The sequence below is a fragment of the Sinohyriopsis cumingii genome, chromosome 14 (genome assembly GCF_028554795.1).
Source record: "Sinohyriopsis cumingii isolate HCF-2022 chromosome 14, ASM2855479v2, whole genome shotgun sequence".
In the NCBI taxonomy this organism is placed as follows: Eukaryota; Metazoa; Mollusca; class Bivalvia; order Unionida; family Unionidae; genus Sinohyriopsis; species Sinohyriopsis cumingii.
Window position 1 is genome coordinate 21211268 of NC_142974.1, and position 22495 is coordinate 21233762.

General features: G+C 36.7%; 1 protein-coding gene across 3 annotated transcripts; it reads right to left on the reverse strand.

Annotated features, from left to right (window-relative positions):
• Positions 1–194: 194 nt before the first annotated feature.
• On the reverse strand, positions 195–17009 carry LOC149783397 (uncharacterized). Of its 3 annotated transcripts, none has more exons than XM_089931627.1 (4): positions 16249–17008; positions 9886–10188; positions 2039–2219; positions 775–913 (listed from the first exon to the last, which is right to left on the reverse strand). In XM_089931627.1, exons 1-3 carry the CDS (start codon positions 16862–16864, stop codon positions 2077–2079), a joined length of 1062 nt encoding a protein of 353 aa, XP_089787753.1. In that variant the 5' UTR covers positions 16865–17008; the 3' UTR covers positions 775–913; positions 2039–2076. The 3 variants fall into 3 exon arrangements, with proteins under 3 accessions (XP_089787752.1, XP_089787753.1, XP_089787754.1); XM_089931628.1 differs by having other exon boundaries at positions 777–913; positions 2028–2219; positions 16249–17009; XM_089931626.1 differs by lacking the exon at positions 2039–2219 and having other exon boundaries at positions 195–913; positions 16249–16973.
• Between the last annotated feature and the right edge of the window lie 5486 nt (positions 17010–22495).

The window sequence follows — 22495 nt, forward strand, 5'->3', positions numbered from 1 at the left end:
TTTAAAGGCAGTAACTAAAGGTGCATTTATCATTAAGTTAATATAAGAATCACAGGTTATGATAATTTGAAATGTTGAGGAAAGCTAAATTATTTCACAGTACACACCTGAGATTATTAAACACGTCGTAATAAAAATATTATCCAAAGAGACATTGTTACTGCTATTTAAAATGGTGTAACAAACATATTAACTGTCAGCCAATATTTTTATTCTAGAACAAGTCATGTGGCTTTTAACATCGCACAAACACATATACAACAATTAAAATTAAGATAGCAGGCAGTTTCCAGTATATAACATTGAGCCAATTGTCATACTAGTGGCAGTTGTCATTCTAGTGGCTTTTTCATACCTGCAGCAATTTTTATACTAGTCTTAACAGTAATGATATCATGGTAAATATCTGCTTGATACGTGGCAATATATAGCCCACGCAATATCCCACTCATGAAAACTAGTATATGACCAAACTTGTGATAATTAATACAAAATCTGTTTGAAGATATATGCATATATAAAATGAAGGTGAAAAGATCATTATATGTGAATGATGGTAGCCTCCCTGACTAGTTGTTATCTCTGACAGGCGGCGTGTTTTTATAATGTGGCCATGTTTTAATCAGATTGTATAACATATGTCCAGGACTGTCTGTTGGGGTAGCATCTCTTTGGCCATATAACTTGTAATCTTGCTTCATTTTTCCTTGACGAAGTCCACATGTTATGAGACTATTGATAGCCTGGAGTGCATGCTCGCTAGGAAGGACGTTGTTAAAATTTCCCAAGACGGCAATGGCTATGGCGACGTCGTTCCATCGATACGTGTGAGCGCCAACCCGATCCCATCCACGTGCTTCATAGGCTCTTCCGTCCTCACCAACAAGAAACGAGTACCCAATATCATCCCAGCCTGTGAATAGACAAAAGCAATATTAGTGAAATATCAGCAGGGTTATGCACGTTGATCCTATTTTTTGCTGTATTATCGTCAGGACCGCATGTTAACTGACGTTGGTGGCCGAGGCGGGGAACTAGCTAACAAGCTGCGTTTCACTATTAAACGGTTTGCATACATGCATAGGCTGTTCTCATGAGAGGCATAATACAGACGTATTGTTAGGTTTATGAATAAGAGAGGGATTTGGATTTAAAAAGGGATGTTCGTTGGAATAATTTAAAGAAAACAATTATTCAAGTCTTTACACAAAAAATTCAACAGATCTAGTCATACACCGAAATGTGAGCCCCAATCAACCCGCAATCGAAAGCGCAGATTGCGCTGTTGTTCTCAGCAATGACACATATTGTCAGAAACTAACAGAGACATACATCAGCGTGCTTTATTATTTCTTCTTTTCATCTCTCAGGCGGTCAAATCCTTACCTCTTATTAATCATACATGCGTGACTCGATCAATTCGAGTTTGATACAGTTTCCAATGGTTACAAAGAATAGTTGTTGTTGTTATTGTTATAGGGTTTAACGCCATTTTTCAGCACACGATAGGCTATACATGGCGGCCAGTATTAATGGTGGAGGAAGAACCCGGGAAAACCCCGGAAAGAACCACCGACCCACGAGAAGCTACCGGCAAGCTTTCTCACATATTCACATTGGCCGAGCCCGAGACTCGAACCCACGCAGACAGAGGTGAGATGGCACTGATCCGTGACGGAGAGCGCTTTAGACCACTCGGCCACTCGGGGCCCCTACAAAGAATAGTAAAGCGCATCAAACGTAAGCACTTTGAGCCATATTAGCTTTGAGCAATGCATAATTCATGTTACTACCAATATCAAATTAAAATACTGAGAATTACTGGATATAATGAACAACGAATATAGCGAGTGCACTGCAATTCAAAGCTACCGTATTTTCGATGATACAAGTGATATATAAAAGGTTCGGAATATTATTCATTTATTTGCTCAAAAATGATATCAGCTTTGTGGTTCTCGTGACTATACACGTTCACTAATAGGAAACATTTTAATTCGCTCATAGTATTGCTTGAGTTCTCATACCTAACACTTACAAAAGTGGTACTAACTGCTGATCGCTTGGCGCTCAGCATTAAGATGTTAGTGTTAGGATTGGTCGGCCTGGTGTCAGGATAACATGACTGGTTGGGACATCATGCTTCATGTCTGCGGCATGATTTTCCAGTGATAGACAACAATATAAACTGCCACATTGCAAACATCGGAGCGATATGACTGAAAGAAAATGGTAAAGCTACGTTAAAATCCAAATCACATCATATCACATTCATTGAGTTCCCTCCCTTGAATGTGGCGGCATAATAAATGAAACGTGTTACTACTTTCCTAACTTGAAAGAAGCCAACTTTATTAAACAAAACGAAACATTAGTAACTAGATTCAGCCTAAATTCGTTTGGAGCTAAGTCAGGAATAAATAAAGGTTTGGAGTTCAGGCTTGAACTATTAAAAGAAAAGATAAATGGTACAAAACCCGTAGAAAACAGTAATTATAGCATACCGTTCACAATTATGCATGTTTCACACATACCCTCATTTCTTGAACCATGAAATGTGGACAAAGGACGCATCTCAAGGAAAACTAATCCGACATACCAGAAGCAGGTCATTACGGCCAATATATTAACTTTCACTGATTTAGTCGAAATATTATTTTATGTTCACTTGTCAGACACTGTTCTTGCTAGTATCATGAAATGGACGAGAATATGCATTACTGTTACACCCACGCTATTACAATGACAAAGCAACTTTGCAACATAAGTCTCGTGTTGTTTTGGCGATGGTTAAGTTTTGCAAAACTTTCATAAGCTGGGGAACTATACTGACATGTTATATGCACACTGCCCTGCTTAGAACCATGAATCTTGGTAAGTGGATGCATCTCCAAAACTAAATGCATTTTTATAGCACCAATAAACCCTCTCGCCGTATGCTTAATACTTCAGTTACCGGGTCGAAATTTTATATTACACTTCATGTCACTGATATATGATCTCCAATCACAGAACGAAATAATTTGACGCATATATGTTACAGCTGTACCCTTACAACCAAATAAGGTCAATGCGGCCTACATTTTATGCTTTACTAACAAGAGTTGATGCTTTTCGGTACTGCTCAATTAGATTGTTACACTCCATATACATTCTAATCTATTCGGAAGGCTTGGTATGACCAGTATATGCACCTACACTGTATACTTTACTAACTAGAGTTGATGTATTCGATTATACTCAATAAGATTGGCATACACATTCTAACCTATTCAGAAGGCTCGTTCTGACCAGTGCAACTGAAATAGAAATAAATATTTATTACGTTAAACGTTCTATAAAGATGCATAGACGTTGCATATTATGACCCGGTGTATCGTATATGTGACTAAGAATAACCATTAGAGGAGTGGGCTGCAAGCTGTATGCTTTACATATGATCAAGGTTACTATTGATGCATGAATTACCCTAGGAAACTGCCGATTTCTCAAACCAATGTGAGTTTCATACGCTATAATATATATAATAATATTGTTTCGAGCAAATTCTCAGCTGAATGAATTAAAACTATTGTCAACAATTAATCTTTGGTTTTGTAAATTTGTCATAGTACATCTGCTTTATTATCATAGATAAAATATTCTGTCATATTGTTCAATGTGTTAAGTTGTTGTTGTTGGGTTTAACGCCATTTTGTAACACACGATGTGCTATACATGGCGGCCAGTATTAATGGTGGAGGAAGAATCCGGGGAAAACTCCGGAAAGAACCACCGACCAACGAGAAACTATTGGTAAGCTTTCTGACATACCCACATTAGCCGAATCCGAGACTCGAACCCACGCAGACATAGGTGAGATTGCAGTGATCCGTAACAGAGAGCGCTTTGGACCACTCGGCCATCAATGTGTTAAGAATTTTCAGTCAAGTTAGGTTTGTAGATAGTATAAGTGTATAAAAGCACAGTATACACTGACGATTACGGGTTTAAGTTTTCAATTGTAAAACGAATACAAAATTAAAAAGCAATGATAGTCCTGTTGTAAAACAAAATAAAAAGTAATGAAAAAGAGGTTGGACTTTTGTTGTATTTAACTTATTTTCTTTATGATAACTAATGCTTACAATGACAAATAGCCGTTGCTAACTCTTTGAGGATGTGCGATTGTTTGCATCAGAAAGATGTAAGGACTCATTTTTAACTACCCTTGAATACATCTTTTAAAATTACAATTGCTAGCAGAAAGAACAAACGATACTGGAAAATATTGCTCCTTTGGAAGAGACATACATCGGAAAACAGATAAACGCAAGGAAGCTTACAACTCTGGACAGCAAGCTGTTATGTAAAACAAAGCTATTTTGGAACTAAAACTTCGTGTACCTGTCGATAAGGTTTACCTGTCAGAGGGTTAAAACAACAGAACGGTAGGCGAAGGTTTCACATACACAGTATTTAAATGGCCTGTAATTTCTCTGTTCATATGGGCCTTATTGTGACTGTCGATTGAAAACTCAGTCGGCTCAAGTGCTACATATATGTTTCGCAGTTCACTGGTGTTTTGACATGTCACCAATGTAATAGTCTTATTTTTCAAAGGCTTTACAGATATAGTTGGTGCCAGGGCACCATGCGCTGTAGTCTAATAGGAGTTGCACATTATAATGTAGTATATTTCCAAATCATAATTGTAAGGAACAAGTTATATCAACCTATAAATCAACACACATGCATACATATAGACAAGACAGACATACATGGAGACAGACAGACATATATATCCAGCTGTACGTGTTATCTGTGTGTGTGTGTGTGTGTGTGTCTGTGTGATTTGGATGTTAAACGTAGCTTTAACAATTTTTCATTCATATCTCTACGATGACTGCAGTGTGGCAGTTTATAATGATGTACAGCACTGGTGCAAAATGCTGCAGACATTTAGCATAATGTCACACCTATTCACACTATTCTGACACCAGGACGACCAGTCCTAACTATAACCTAATGCCGATCGATAAGCTTTTAGTACCATTTGTATAAGTATTTGATATGAATCGACTGGGTTCGAACCGGCGACCTCCCGCATCCGAGGTGGATGCTCTATCCACTTAGGCTTCTGGAGCGGTGATTGGTAAGTATTACATGACTGTAGAAACATATCCTCATCACATTATCGAACTAGGACATATTCTAAAATATACAATCTTGCATGCAAGATATTTATGGACGCAGCTGTGATTGGTTGATTGATTGAATGATGGATTGGATGATTGATTGATTGATTGATTGATTGATTGATTGATTGATTTGGTTGACTGATTGATTGATTGACTGATTGATTGATTAATTGACTGCTTGATTAATTAAGCGATTTATTGATTGATCGTTTAGTTGGTTGATTGATTAGTTGGTTGATTGATTGTATTTTAAAGTCGCACCAGCACTGTTAGGCTATTTAGCGCCACAAAAAAGTTGCATGTACGATCGTTTGAAAATTTTAAAAAGTTTAATATGGACCAGCGGTATCAAAACCAAATAGTTGAAAGTAAAACGATATGATGGTTAAAAGCAATATATAAAGCTTCCCGATCAAAGGGGGGATGTAAATGGTATATGTTAATAAAGATCGATGAAGAGTTATTGAAAAAGACACAGTACAATTGTTACATAAAAACGCTAAAGGTGATGGAATACAAGTTATAGGAATAAAATGTTCACTGCTTTCAGGAATTCTATAATGCAAGTGGTGTTTATTGTATCAAAACGTTCCTTCATGTCAAGCACATTGTAGTACTGATCGCGCGTAGAGGGAAGAGCCCACTCGTACCTTGAATTCCCTGTCTGAGATACAGTTTGATATGAAAGAGGGCAGACGACCCTTTAGACCCAGATCTTGCAGGTCATTTAATATCACGTACTTCCATGTCGTGTCATATGCCTTTTCTAAAAGAAAACCGCTACTAAATGTTCCTTCTTGATAAATGCGTCGCGAATAAATATTTGACGGTTTAACGAAATGGTCATTGTTACAACGGCCATAACGAAAGCCACTTTGGAAAGAATATATTAAATTGTTAGTTTCCAATTATCATACAAGCCGAGAGTTGATCATTCGTTCCATTGTTTTGCATAGACAGCTTGTTAGTACAATCGGTTGATAGTTGATAGGATCTGTGTTATCTTTACCTGGTTTGAGAACTGGTATTACTGTTGCTTCTTTCCAAATCTTAGGTACATTACCAGTAATCCATAAGTCATTGAAGGTTTTCAAAAGATATCTTAAATATGATTTTGGAGGGGGTTTCAAAAACTGGTAATGTATTTCGTCAGGCCCAGCGGATGTATCAACGGGCCTTGTATAAAGCCTCCATAATATCGGATAGTCAGAACAGTAATTTATAACTTTTTTTGTTGTTGGATGTGAATTTTAAACATGACTTCCATTTGTGATGCTTTAATCTTTGGAAGGCTTCAGAATAATTATATGATGAGGAATCTGTAGAGAAACTGTCAGTAAGAATGTTTTCTTTGTCACGTTGTGAACTAAAATTGTTATTATTCAGCTTCAGATGTCGGTGTGAATTGTGTTTTCTCTTTCCGTTTATTTTGAGGATAGAGTTCCAAACTTTCTTAACAGAGGAACAAGAGTTTAAAAAAGAAACATTTCTTCCATGATGCTCGTTTACGTTCTTTAAAAAAAAGTCGGTGATTTGGTGTTATATTGACAAATATCGTGTCTAGAGATGAAGTATTCTACTTTGTGGCCTCCGTCTCTTGTGTGATTTGAATCCCCAAACAATGTTATGGGCATTAAAATCTCCGAATAACACAAAGGGCGCAAGAAGTTGTTAAACAAGGTTGTCTAATTATGTTGGTACTAGTTTGATGTTTGGTGGTAAGTCAATAGAACAAAACGTAATCACTCGGTGTAGGGTGACACTTACAGCAATGGCTTGTAAGTGTGTTTAAACGGATGTGTTTGTGAGGACCCCTATTAATCACAACAACAGTAACGCTTCCAGAGCCCTGTCACCATTTATATAGTAGTTGTTAAACATATAGCAGTTTTTAGGTGTGATGTTATCCGTTATCTTTCAAGAAAGTTTCCTGCAGGTACAATACTGAAGGATCATGTTAATTAAGGAGCAGAAGAATATCAGTGTAATTGCTTTAAGTCCTCGATAGTTCCATTGTATGATCTTGTTCTTCATTATACGTTTAAAGTAGATATAAGGGACCTAGGTTAGACCTTTCGCGGGGGCACTGAAGGTGGTTATTTTTCTGGAAGAAGGATCGGGTTAAATTTTTTGTTTTCAAGTCTTGAGCCACACAGAAAACATGGAGCATTTTTTTCAGCGTCCGTGATGTCAAAGTCGCTAAACCAGTTGTGTACCTTAATGGGGTCACTATACCCCTTTTGCTGCCTGTGTTTTTTCATTTGTTTTTGTTTTATGGCGACTTAGGTATTGCAGGGTTGTTGAAAGTTATATGTGTGGATATTGTGATTTTGTGTGCTTTGTAGTGTGGAATATTAGTAGCTGCTGTTAAATCTGGTAGATCAGTTTGAGGTTGACCATCCTTGGTTGTCTTTGGACTGGTTTTTACAACAGTTGAGAAGGTTGGGCCATGAAGATTGGTTCGATATTCGACCATCTTTCTGGCCTTTGGGGAGGGAATATTTGACGTATTTTTTACCCTCTGGATCACCTTCTCAAATTTCCTGGTCTCGCAGTGTTTAGAATCGGCATAGTGACCTTTGCCACACTTTGCACAGTGGGGGTTCGCGCCTCAGTCTGCTTCTCGATGGCTGTTTTTTGCGCATCGGCAACACACAGGGCTATCGGAGCATCTCTCTTCGTGGTGACCGTAATTCTGACACTTGAAATAACGTAGAGGATTTTGAATATACACTTCAACTCTAACCTGCAAGAAGCCAGCTTTTACTACCTTAGTTAGTGTTTGTGTGTTAATGGTATGTATGATAGTGTTCGTTTCCTGCATTACTGTGCCGCTTTTGATACGAATAATGTGAATTTCAGTAACACCTTGATTCCTCATTCCCTCGACGATTTCAGTGTCACTGACCCTTTCATCCGTTTTCATAAGTTGCCTTTCTACGGCATCACTAATTTGATCATCTAATATTCTGTATTTTACTTTACAGATGTGCCATGTTGATGGAAATTAACCTCCGAGAATGTTCTTAATGAACCTTCTTAATTACTACGCAATAAAATATACAATTCACATGGAGATCTCCAAAACCATGACCCTAATCAACATAATTACCACTTCTTGTCTACCTGAATAATAATTCATTTAATGAGCACATACTCATAGAGAAAAATCAGGTTATTTGTTGATTACATACATTATATTAAAACAAATGAAAAAGGTAATCAGGTCAAACAGAACTGAACTCAATTGGGAAAAGGTACAGTGCAGCAAACAATGTTACATTACAATCACATGTAATGAAATAAAAGAAAATTTGAACTAAGAGACAATCAATTAAATATACATAACATAGTCATATGGCAACGATGTATGCAGTGTGGAATTTTACAGTGATGTCTTGCGCTGGGGCATCATGCATAATACATGTAGCATGGTGTCCCACCCAGTCTCATTATCCTGACACGAGACCCAATATGCCTAACACTAACCTATTAATGCTAAATGCCTCGGGAGGCAGCTGTTGGTACCATTTTTATACGTCTTTGGTATGACTCGGCCAGGGTTCGAACCCGCGACCTCCTGCATCCAAGACAGACGCTCTAACTACTAGGCTACTGGAACAGTCAAATCTTCGCATATATTCTCCGAAGTTGCCCGTTCACAAGTGGGTTACTGGGGCAGAGTTGTAAATTGTTAAAGCACACTGTAGAGGACAAATGTACAATAAAATAACATAACATATATGATGCTCTTAATGCAATAATTTAGCATTTCTGGATCAACATATATCACCGAGTAAAACTCGAGGAAAAAAGTGTAATCACAAGATAAATTAATATAAATAAACTTTGATTCGCTCTCTTTCAAAATTTAAAGTAGAAAGTCCGTTATATTAATAGAATCCTAGTGAATTCTTCCCTGACTGTGCTTTCTTTCCTACATGATCTTTACTTTTGCTTGTTCGATGAACATTGCCAGGTGAAATTATTGCAAACATAATACATCCTAAAAATATGTTAAACGTTTGAATGAAATCTTTAGGTATTAATCGATTCGTTTGGTTCATTTGGGTTCTTTGTGGTGAGAAAAGAAGTAACATTATTAAATTCGTATGCAGCAATATACAAGGGAGAGAACTAGAGCAAAACTGTGAACGAATTCAAATATTGCATATTAGTGACCTTGTATGGTCATACGAACACAGAGGCGTAGCGGGGGGGGGGGGGGGGGGCAGGGGGGTACATATGTCCCCGGGCGCCAAGGTACAGAGGCGCCAAAATGAGGCTTACAACGTTACATTATAATAAGTAAACAAGGATAATATTCAAAAATGTGATTAAACGGGGAGGGGGCTGGGGCGCCAATTTTATAGTTCGTCCCCGGGCGCAAAATATCATAGCTACGCCTCTGTGTGAACAACATAAAACTGATATCATTTTTGGACAAATAAATAAATAACATAACATAACATGTTTCAGCTTTTACAACAACTAGAGCGAGGTATAAATTGTACTACGAGTTTTGTACATAAACAGGTAATTCATGCTTCTGTATCTAAAATATATTGTCTGTTTCAGAATTGTACTTTAGTGTTAATTCTACTCCTTTCAAAAATGAGTTTATCAAATTACTGTGACATTTATAGAGATTATTTTTCTCCAAGAAATGTATAAAGGCGAGATTATTGAATATTGGTTAAGATACCTTTTGTATCCATATGGTAATTTTGTATTTTCTTCACCTCCTTCGAGCAGATCGACGAGAACGCACATCTCTGAGTCACTGTATGGTGAATAAAAACAATGCTGACAGGTTCACGCATAAGGCTGACAGAGACAGTGTCACGTGCCCCCCATTCTGCACGTGATACGATTACTGCACATGGATTGGAAGGAAACTGTTGATTGGTACAATGATTTGTAACATGGCAAGATGAATTTGACTGTATAGGAAGCGGATCAATCTCTTTACGAACAAGATCTGGTGACTGGACAACTGATGGGACTTCTGTAATATAATAATAATAAAAATACTAATAATAATAATAATAATAATAATATTAATAACAACAGCTCTAAGAATGATGAATGTCATAATTTCCAGCACATGTATTTATATAGATACTCAGTAGCATTACAAAGAAAAAATCAAAAGATTCCATTAGATGATGATGATGATGACGATGATGATGATGATGATGACGATGATGATAATGAGACAATGCTCTATTGTCTGCATAGGTCTTTTACTTAGATAATGTCGCATCAATTAAAACAAACGAAAAATAAAAAGCCGATGGTCTCAGCAGACAAAGCATATTATCATCTTGTTTTCATCAGCCTTAGCACTACCATAATCACTGCTACCAGTATGAGCGGCGGTAGTAGCACAACCATATTGGTGATACTATATTTATCGCCATCGTCATCGTCATCATCATCACCATCATAATCATTGTATGCAATCTGTACCCATACTAGCAACTTTGCGTGCAGTAGCCACCATTTCAAAGTTTTCTACAAGTCTACGGTTACTATAATGTTGTGATTTCATATAAATGGGTTATGGCTGTGATCATGAGATTTTAACAATCAGCAAGAAATACCTTATACATCTCATGTATAAGTCTGTTCTTTCTTTCATTGTGAGGCATATAGTCAGACAGACAGACATACATACTGAGAGTTATTGAGGTCTCTTTTCGTACGTTTTAGAGCTTGATTGGTTGGTGGATATTCAAGGGTCGTATTTCTTACCGACATGCATTCGATTACATTTACTAGGAGGACTGCAAATTAATGAATATGACACATTATCCTTCTTTATGGTTTTGCCGATCTAAGCACTTAAAGCAAGATGTCTTAAAGAACATTGCAATTTACGTGATTTAAGGCAAAGTAAGATAACATATTTGTCGTACTTACACTAAGGACCAGTCCCTGGGCCACTGCAATAAAACCCACTTCATCCCCATATACAGACCATGTACCAATTTGCAAACATACTGACACCACTATTTTTGTCCATTAACAATGCTAGATCAGCTTTGATAAACAGTAAACACCAACATTATGGCACTGAATTATTCCGAAGGAAACTACCAGAGACTCTTTAGGTGATAGTGCTCGAGTGTGCGTATGTGTGTTTGTGTGTGATTTGGATTTTTAACGTAGCTTTAACAATTTTACAGTAATATCGCTATGATGTCTGCACTGTGGTAGTTTATAGTGATGTCTTGCACTTGGACATCATCTCCTCAGACATGTAGCATAATGTCCCACCTAGTCATATTATAATGCTTCAGTCCCAGCAGTCCTAACGTCTTAATGCTAAACGCCAAGCGAGGCAGGGGCTAGTATCATTTATATAAGACTTTAGTATGACTCCACCGGAGGTCGATTCCGTGACCTCCCGCATCCAAGGCGGAAGCACTAACCACTAAGCCACCGGAGCGATTTGATGGTGCTGGTAAAAGGTATGCAGCTGCTTTAGTCTCTTCCAAACTAAATTTTAGTTTTATATCGACCTCTGCACTGTCAGAATACTTCATCTAAAAATTCATTTTAATCTTGCCATTTATAAAACAAATTTTATCGTTGCTATATGTTGCAATTCTTATTAATGGCGGATTATGTTCAATTATGAGTGCGGCTCACAATGATGATGATGAAGATGATGATGATGAGCAACATCATCGTGACATTTATGGCAGTGCATTGAAGGATTTGCAGATAAATGATATCGTTTGTAATTATAGCAGCAGGAGGGGTATGGTGACTTTTTTAAATGCTCCATTTGCCATAAAGAGCAAATTTTAAGAACAGTTGATGCAACCGTTTAGAAATAAAATTAATAAAGCTGTTATCAGATAGTAATAGGAAAACAATCGTAATTGTACTAATCTGTTCCAAACTGAGCTACAGCCTTCCATCTGTCTCTACAAAATATTATAAACTGTTCACATATAACACCATTTGTATCCGTGCGGATCAGCCGCCAACTAAGATAGGTAGATCTAAAAGGAACGGTTGTCAAGATTTTACAAGATTAGTAACAAAAATATATCGTTGAGGACAAATTACACTTCTTTTGGTTCAATATACCAGACATTAGCATCAGAAGCACATTGTCATATCCAATATATAAGACTCATTTTGATACACCTTGTCTTGTTCTTATATATTAGACTTATTGGGTAGACCTTGTATTGGCTCTCAGCTAATATAACATACTCATCGAACACACTTTGCCCGTTGCCTTATCTGTTATATGTGACCCCTAATACAAACTTTGATTGTTACCCTGTCTAACATATCAGGTCCCTTGGACATACGGTATCCGTTGTCTTGTCTAAGATATCAGACTCCTCTGACACATCGTGTCCCGACACACCTTTTCCGTTGTCTTGTCTAATATATAAGACTCGTCGGACACACCTTGTCCGTTGTCGCATCTAATTTATAAGACGTCTCGAACACACCGCGCCCATTGTCTTGCCTAATTTATCAGACTCATCAGTTACGCATTGTCCGTTGCCTTGTGTAACATATCAGGCTCCTCGAACACACCTTGTCCGTTGTCGTGTGTAATTTATCAGACTTCCCCCTGACATACCTTGTCCGTTGCCTTTTGTAATATATCAGACCCCTCGGACACGCCTTGTCCTTTGTGGTGTCTAATATATATGACTCTTTGGACACACCGTGCCAATTATCTCGTCTAATATATTAGACACCTCAAACACACCGTCCCCGTTGTGGTGTCCAACATATCAGACCCCTTGGACACACGGTATGCTATGTCTTGCCAAATATAGCAGACTCCTCAAACACACCATGTCTGTTGTCTTGTCTAATATATCAGACTCCTCGAAAACACAGTGCCCGTTATCTTGTCTAACATTTCAGACACAGCCGATACACCTTGTCCGTTGTCTTGTATAATATATCAGACTCCTCGGACACACCTTACCTGTTATCTGTGACTGAAATGATTCAAGGAAAACTTTCTTTTCTTCCTTCTTGTTGTTTCATTTAAGTGCAATGTGTCTTGCCCCACCACGACATTTTGACAATATAGACAAAGCTTCACCTGAAGAGGTCTTGATGGTTGGGCCACTCATGAGTATGCAAATGACAACACGAAATAGGTTTACCATTGTCCGAGAAAACTAATCTATTCTCACAGTAAACCTAATTGTATTTCCTTTTAGTCATTAAACATTTCATTACCATATGTTATTATATTATTATGTAATTCACGTATCATTATGTTTAATTTATAGAATCCCACAATTGCCTTGTGACTTTTGATTGATAACCTAATTTTATGCTGTCAACACCGACGGATTAGGTACTAAATTTACCCTATGATACATCTGATGCCTTACATTTACTATTTGTGTGTACAATATGCAAAATCAAATGATACAGGAGACGCACCTGGTTAATTGAACTGAGTTAGCTATCTTGCCCATGCATTTTGATAACGGCATAAGTCAATTTTAGTTTCTTTGAACTTTGAATTATCTACCGGGTCCCTCCCAAAATATGAGCGGGGGCAGTAGTTCGTATTTGATTAGAAATGGGTGGAGATAATCTGGCAAATTACCATACATAAATATTGAATTGAAAAGAAAGTAAAGATTTTTTTTCAGCAGAATGATAGGCTTCAAGGGACAGCCCATCTGGCAATGTGTAACACCAGCATCATGATCTGTCCAATTAACTACGACATTTCCACCCAGACCCGTGTCCACCGCATTAGAGCTCCCCTCTATAATAAAATGTATTAAGTAAAGATTTTAAATAAGACAACAACGAATGTTTCTCTCTCTCTCTCTCTCTCTCTCTCTCTCTCTCTCTCTCTCTCTATATATATATATATATATATATATATATATATATATATATATATATATATATATTATGCGCGTAATTTGTTTTGAATTGTCACAGAATACCCTAAGGCGAGTCCAACACTTTTCTCCCATAAGTACTTTAGTGTGATGAATATTTGTTGTTTCGGTGGCTCTTGTGACAGTTTTACATATCAGTCTCATACAGCCTTGTGATCAGTGAAAAACCGGTCGATTTATACCGATATTATCGCTTGTTCCTTGCAAGAAAATCTATTTCTAGCAATGAACATTTTCCTGTAAATAAAATTTACAAACTTTAGAGGCTGGACATTGATATTATATGTTATTGCATATGTGCCTTGGGAAACAAGCTCCTTTAAAGGTGGTACTATATACAACTTGTGTTCAAGGAACTTAAGTACCAGTGCCGAATTAACACCTGTCGAATGAATGAATAGTTATCCTGATTGGTTTTGTATTCACGATGACGTTGACGAAAAAAGTATGTCTGGTGTAGGCTTGAATTAGACGTATGTTATGTTTACAAATTGCTGTCCATCATATATCATTTGTAAAACTATTTATCTCACTGGAGGGGTATCGCCTCCAGATCCTGACGGAGATGGATCCGCAACGGCGTCTATGGTGGCATTTTCTTCTTTAATATCAAGATTGCGTGTTAGGAATTCTAGGTCATTGCTTGTTTGTTTTTTTATTTTAATATGATAACTAGAAGGTGGTGTTCGCAGTCATTTTACTATCTGAAAACTAGTACGCAAAGACTTTATCCACCTATGATTCTTTCGTTGCGAGGTGACTCTGCACAGTTGTGCTTATTTTTTAAACTAGAACGGATGTTAGCAAGACTAGTTGTTTGGGGTTCCTTTATTATAGACTAGTTACTTAATTATATAAACCAAATTCTAAGTCACTAAATTGCATAGAACGCATTGCATGTTGAATTCGAATCACTAAATCAACGTGTTGTATAAAGAAAATATCAACACAAAACCGATATAAAAAAAACACAAATGATCAATAAAGCCGGAGGAAAACTCATGTATGGCAATATGTTAGGAAAATCGTTCTCCAGCTTGCTTGTTGCTCACATTTATCCAACTGTGGATGAGCATATGGACCCAATCATCATATTATATGAACCATAATTTGCATAGAAATGACAGATTGAGTGACAGACCGGACTATGGAACGGGGAGAGTCTGGTGTTGTTAAATAGGTTTAGTATTACTAATATTTTTTACGATCGATAATGATGAGAAAAACCAAACAAATAATTGTTAGTGAAATGATTGATTAATAAAATGAGAGATTTTATATGAAGCAAAATCAGGCGGTATTGATTGTATACATCTTACTCTTCCTTTTAATAACGAAATATCGGTGTTTTTACTTAAGGTATTATAGTCTCTGCTGTTAGATTCATTTATAAACGGAAATAAATTTTTAAAGAATACCTGTTCTTCATAAGTATCGACTAGAAATAAAAGGAAACCCAAGGTTATACAGATTTTCATGATCTTGATAGATGGTTACCTAGAAAGAGAATGCTGTAATTATGTCTCAATACGCTTCTTTAGAATACTGTCTAGAACATGAACAACACCATCAATGAAACAAACAGAAATAAACCGATTTATAAAGACTTGCAAGAAAAGGGTAAGCAGTCATATACATATATATATATATATATATATATATATATATATATATATATATATATATATATATATATATAATTTGTAAATGGATACATTTCTCTTCGGTTGCTTGCATATACTCTTACAGTGTCAGGTGACGATCACCTATCCACTATTTTGCGACGTAGCAATAACACTAGTCGGAACTGTGACGCATTCTAACAATTAACAAATCTCTCAAATGGACCAGGACTGATCAGTGTGAAACATGTTGGTGAAACATGTTGGTGATAAAACAATCTAGTTGACACTCGTTAACATTAGTAGTCTTAATCTGAATATGCATGCTTGATCAGGCTGGTTAGTATTCCCAGGTACTAATGCAGTATAACACGTTGAGAAAGAACTGATGGACCGTCACCATTCAACGGGTAAGACAATTTTTGACAGATAAAAGATTCATAACTCAACACTGTGTTCATCACTCTTTGCTAGAGTACTGTTCGAACGAGTATTTAATCATGAAAACTGTTTAAAAAAATTACTTACCGCTCCGTGCACCGTGCTTACTCTCAAAGCTCGTCAAGTTTTTAACTTTCGAGGCTAACTCAACAAACTTGTTTTCGATCACGTTGACTTTGTTCTCAAGCTTTGCCTCAACATCTCTTATCTTAGACAAGACAACGTCATAATCATGTCTTGGGAGCCTCCTCATTTTCTCTTCAAAAGTATTTACTGTTTTCACTAATTCAGAATATTTATGTTCAGTCTCCGCTAGTTTACTCTCAAGTTCCCGTCGTTTTACTTTCTCTGCTTGGAAAGATCTTCGCAAAATTTGAAGATAATGTGGATCATTGCAATCCGATTTATTTAATGTTTGACCAATTCTTTCTTTAAAATCGCGAGTTGCTTTTTCTTCAACTCCGGTGCCTTTGCAATTACTCGTACACTGATAAATTGTTTGGTTCAATGAGTCAATCATTTTCTGTCTGTCTATACGTTCCAGGCGCAAGTCCTTGCGTATATTCACAAACTTTGCTTGCAATTCCAACACGTCTTCCTCCAAGTTCAGAAGCTGTGTCTGCTGTATATTCCCTGACGAATGATACAGTATTGATGATAAAATAATGAAAATTACATAACGTGTTGATCTGTGATTTTCCATAGTTGTCCTTTACCGGATTGTAATAATGTTATGTATGCTATTACAATCATAGGCTACATAAAATAAATACGTTTTGCCACAATGTGTCCGGTTGTTAAGTGTAGTAGCGTCATGTTAATTAGTTTCTGCAGCATTTAACGACTATAACAGGAAGTATCTGGCCCCATAAGTGCCTTGATAACTATATGGTTAAACTTTCCTAATACATTGTAGTACCGTGGACTAACATTTCTAATGATAACGGACACACACGCACTCAGTAAGTTGTAATCACGTATTTAATTGCGTTTATGTTGTTAAAATAATATGACCCCATATTTTGCACGTGTTTAAATGTACATAAGCGATCTAAAACATTTTATTCACGGGGCAATTTGACGGTTCCGTGTTTTGCTAAGAGATTTTTGTATGATACTTAACGGCATTATTAGCCAGCTTCCGGATGGTAGTGGTATATGTACCAAATATATATTAGATTTTAAACATATAAATGGAGTTGAGTATGGGCTACAATGAGCATTGTTATAGCTTGGCTGTAACTTTTAGGATTGAACGAAGTCTAAAGTACGATTTCCGTTTCCTATTCCCTTATTTCCATCCCTGAAGGAGGCAGCTATGCTATATAATGATATCGATGACACTATGTTCATTTGTGTGATTGTTCGTATCTTCGTTCGTTGAAGAGTGACCGTTGCAACATAACTTTAAATTGACGTTTTATTGTCTTTCATCCTTCATCTGAAAATGAGACTTACTTTTGGTACTGTATGGAATTATCATGAACATTTTTAATAGTTTTTACCCACCCATCCTCTCTCTCTCTCTCTATCTCTCCCCCTCACGAACGAACGAACAAACGAACACGTCATTATGTCGGAATATTGATTTTCAATAATATATTGGAACAAAATACGGTGCAGATATTTTGGATAATATCAACAAGATGATTAGTTTTTCCACCTTTAAACGTAAGATATCCTTCAACACAAATATTTTCATCACTGTTACTTTCTTGTGTTTGCTGACACAGATGTCTTACATAATTACATCAGTGACTGCATGAACGTATTCGTATGACTAATTATTAAGACAATTATTATTAAATCCAGTGTCTTTGGGATACGTCTATCTGATGATGGCAATGATGACTACGACGATAATTAAGATCGTTTAGAATATGGACATGTTTTGATTTGTTACAACTCTATGGTCTTACACTAAGTAATGTAACATAATGAAAACCAACAAGTTTTGTAAAATTCAACATAACAATTTTTTTCCTCGAACAACTTACAAACTTGAAAAGGACTTTCAAGTCAATGAATTTGTGAATTAAATCCCAAATAGTCCAACGAGTTCTATCACAAATTCCAATGCCTAAAGTTATAATTAAATTCCAGAGCTTTTCTTATTAAATTCTAGTTTCGAATGTATTGACATGCCTTTAGTCTCGAAAATGCTAATGTGCCAGTACCCGTGTAGTTTGGTAATATGTCAACAGTCTTTTGATGTATCAGAGTAATATAATCCAAAATGCACTTCTCTGAAAACACAGTAATATTCCAGTACAAGAATTTCTTATATCTAGTGAATAATAATTTGAATACATAATTCAACCCGAAGGAAAATAAAAACTGAACAAAACAATAAGACTGGATCTGTCTCAGATTTTTAAATGCGAGAATGGGTAATTTCTCAAGTAAATAAAATTATTATTACAAACCCTAAAGCACACTATTATAAATAGGATGAGGTTCAAACGCTTCTAGAACAATCTAAGTTGTCCGCAAGAAAATATATGTTACTAAAATTATAATAACGAACACGGGAATCATCAGGTATGAGATATTTCCATGGGGATTACCAATATCCTGGACTTAGATTGAGATAAGATAAACATGTTGACATTGGTAATGACCACAACACTTATATCCACGATCACAAGAAGATATTGCTTATGTATTCGTTTGTTTGCAAAATCATTGTTACTGGGCAAGTACAACATGAATTTGATTTTAGACAATGTCAAGTACTAAATAAAAGTATACAGAACATTTATCACTGGAGAAAATATCAATTAAACAATGGAAATGAAATATTCATAACAATTTATTTTCGTTCGATTAATTAGAGATTACTGATATTAAAGCGAGGAGTGGGAAATGTTGACATTATCTCATGAAATCGTCCTGTAAAAATGTTTCCTGAAATAACCAGTACCTATGGCAAAGAATTTATAGTCATCAGGACTATGTTAAATTATCTCTTAGCTAACATCGATATAATTTATATTACACTGGATGGACCACCTCGTTGAGTATCAGAACATTTTACTTTGGCATACCGTATATAAGGGGTATTTGTCTGCTTGATGTTTGAAATAATTTCATTTAAATTAGCGATATTAAGTCCCACTTGTTTATACTTTCGGGATAAACAACAAATTATGCTACATCACAATTTGTTACATGCTATTCTTTGAATTAAATATAAATGTAAATGACATACAATCGAAACTCTTCATAGCTGCACAACGGAAGCATCTGCCAAGTCAAGACTTTAAACAAGAGGCCTAATTCGTGCCATTTTTTCATGACTTCAAAAATGTTGTCACTTGAATTATTAATTGTTATGAATGTGTATGCTGGTTGCATCACAATGATGTATTTAGTCTGTTCATCTTAGATTTATTGTATACTGTCATTTTATCGTCGTTTTTTTATACTACCATTTCTGCTCTAATCATTGTCTCAAATTGCTGCTTTTAGCTTACTCGGATATTTGGTGTTTAACAGAGCAGCACAGTATTTGCATCGCCTAAAGTGAATGGGGGTATCTGTGACGTGTGCTGACTAGACCAAGTAGGGAAATATACTTATATCGCAATAGTGCCACATACATTTGCACTTTCAGTTAGTAGGTTCTCCAAACATCCACCGTTACCAAAACGCGGATATTAATCTATTTTATTTCAATTCAGCAGTATATAGTCTGGATTGAAACGACGCACAGGAACATGGCGCTAGACAGATTGTTTCGAAATAAACCCATAGAGCATGAGGACAGATTGTCTGCATTGGAACTAACTACTAGAGCATGGCGTTAGATAAGATGGCATGGTATAAAGCCTTACATCATGACCCTATCCAGGACTGCCTGGTATACACCCTTACAGCATGACGTTAGCAAGGATGGCCAGGCATAAACCCGTAAAGCATGACGTGAGATATAATGGCTAAGTATAAACCCTTACATTATGACATTAGACAGGATGACCTGGTATAAACCCTTACAGCATGACATTAGACAGGATGGCCAAGTATATACCCTTACAGCATGACATTAGACAGGATGGCCAAGTATATACCCTTACAGCATGACATTAGACAGGATGGCCAAGTATATACCCTTACATCATGTCATTAGATAGGATAGCCTGGTATAAGCCCTTACAGCATGCCATTAGATAGGATGGCCTGGTATAAGCCCTTACAGCATGCCATTAGATAGGATGGCCTGGTATAAGCCCTTACAGCATGACATTAGATACGATGGCTTGGAATAAACCTCAAGAAGGTGATGATAGACAAGAAGACATTGAAGTAGTGTAGTGGGACGGTATAGGGACAAGGGGGTTTAACGTTAAAAATGGGTATATCGAATATAGGGACTATGTAAATTTAACATGGAAGCATAGGATATCCACTATAGGGACTATGTAAACTAACATGGGAGTACAGGATATCCATTATGGGGACAATGGAAATTTAGCATGGTGGGTCTGTCTAGGGACAATGGAAATTGAACTTCGTGGGTCTGTCAAGGGACAATGGAAATTAAACATGGGATATGGATATAACAGAAACAATAGACAACAGACATTTTATTTTTTTTTAAAAATTAGGCAAGAAAGTCAATTTCTTTTCTAGATATAGGAGGGGCCATGAAAGAGTCTTTGGGTTCTTCTTATGCTTCTTTTTCTTCTACTTTCTCCATTTATTCATCCATCCCCAGAATTTTCAAAAAATTCCTTTCGTCCTCCTCTTTTCATTTTCTGTTAACCAGTCAGGCTGACCCATAGACCTGAACTTCTCCTGTATCTTGATCCAATTCTGATTGAGTTTGTCAAAGGCCTCTTTCTTCTTTATTTTGTCCTTATCCTGTCTTTCTTGACTGCATTTTTCTTTGATTTTATATACCTCTTGGGTCATCACTTGTCTCATTATTTCTTCTCCTTCTTTCAACCTCTCCAGACCACTCTTCACATAAAACAACTCGTCCAATACACTATATGCTCTAGAAAGCACCGAACTTGGATGACATGATCCAGTATTTCCTTCAAACTTCTCACTCTGACAAAAGGCTAGACAATTAATCCTCTCAACTTATTAACTTCTTCTTCTATCATCCCTTCTATTACATTCCTGGCTACCTTTAGACCTTTGACTTGACTGGTTAGTTAGTTAGTTGGATTATAGTGGTTTTCGTTCTTTTGAACATGTACCACTTGTTTATTCACGCACTGCGTGATTTTTAATTACTCCTGGGGGAAGGAAAAGGAGTCTCATCCCCTAGGCTTTTATGCACTCAAAGAGTACTTTTTAATTTAGCCACTCAGGTGTAGGACTAACTAGTCCTTAACAACCTGACTGAAAGGCTAATAAACATGAGTGGGAATAGTCACACCACACACTCGTGTTTCTTAGTAGGATTGAAATGCCCCAGGTGTCAAACCAAGCAGTATGTGACTCCCGCTACGATTGGTCGGCAGCGATGACGTCACATTAGGACACTTGGTCTTGTGGCATTGACGAAGTGGCCCGCTTTTTTGATATCATCAATTGCCTTTCCCAGTCCCATATGCCGGTAGACAGAGCTTTCGTATTTCCACTCTGTTTGGGTGCTGCAGGTTCATCAGCTTCATCGCCGCTGGATGATGATACTTACAGGGTCGCTGCCAGCGTGGAAATTTCAAATTCTTCAGGGTCGTCTGCCAACATTGCCTGGATTTGGCTGAGTATGTTAGTAGAAATAGCTGTATAAGCTTGATTTAAAAGTTCAGCCAGATGTTGTTTTAGAGACAAGGAGACGGTTAGGAGTATATCTTTTTTTTTCTTTTTCTTTTTTTTTTCTTCATGAATTCCTTATTTATTTTGATTCCTTATCTTATTGGTTTGGAATGAAAACTTGTTTTATGGTTGTTTGTATGTTATTATGGAGTCCTGTTTTAATTAATTCCTATTTTCCTATTTTAATTTTTGTGGCCTTAATTGGTTTTTATTATTCGGGCTATGAACGGTTGTGTCAGTTTATGAACCTACGAGACCTAGCAGGCCGCCATAATTCCCAAACAGTGATTTTGTAATATTCGTCCTTAACTGGTTTTTATTATTCGGGCTATGAACGGCTGTGTCAATCTGTGAACCCACGAGACCGAGCCGGCCGTCATAATTCCCAAACAGTGATTTGTAATATTTTTAACTGGTCTTTGATTTACTTTCTTAGATTTTTTTGATTAGATTCGATTCGTGTATAAAACTTATGATATTTTTGAATGTTAGATTAATATTAGGGTTTGTGTTCATCAAGAATTATGGGTATGTTGCAGGGGATCCAATATTATGCTGTTTA

Excerpts from the sequence above, each read along its gene's own strand:
- LOC149783397 (XM_089931626.1), bottom strand. The coding sequence starts at position 16,864 with ATGGAAAATCACAGATCAACACGTTATGTAATTTTCATTATTTTATCA. Across the intron at positions 10,189-16,248 it reads TAAGCACGGTGCACGGAGCG|AAGTCCCATCAGTTGTCCAG; the intron begins GTAAGTAATTTT and ends ATTATATTACAG. Across the intron at positions 914-9,885 it reads TTACCATATGGATACAAAAG|GCTGGGATGATATTGGGTAC; the intron begins GTATCTTAACCA and ends GTCTATTCACAG.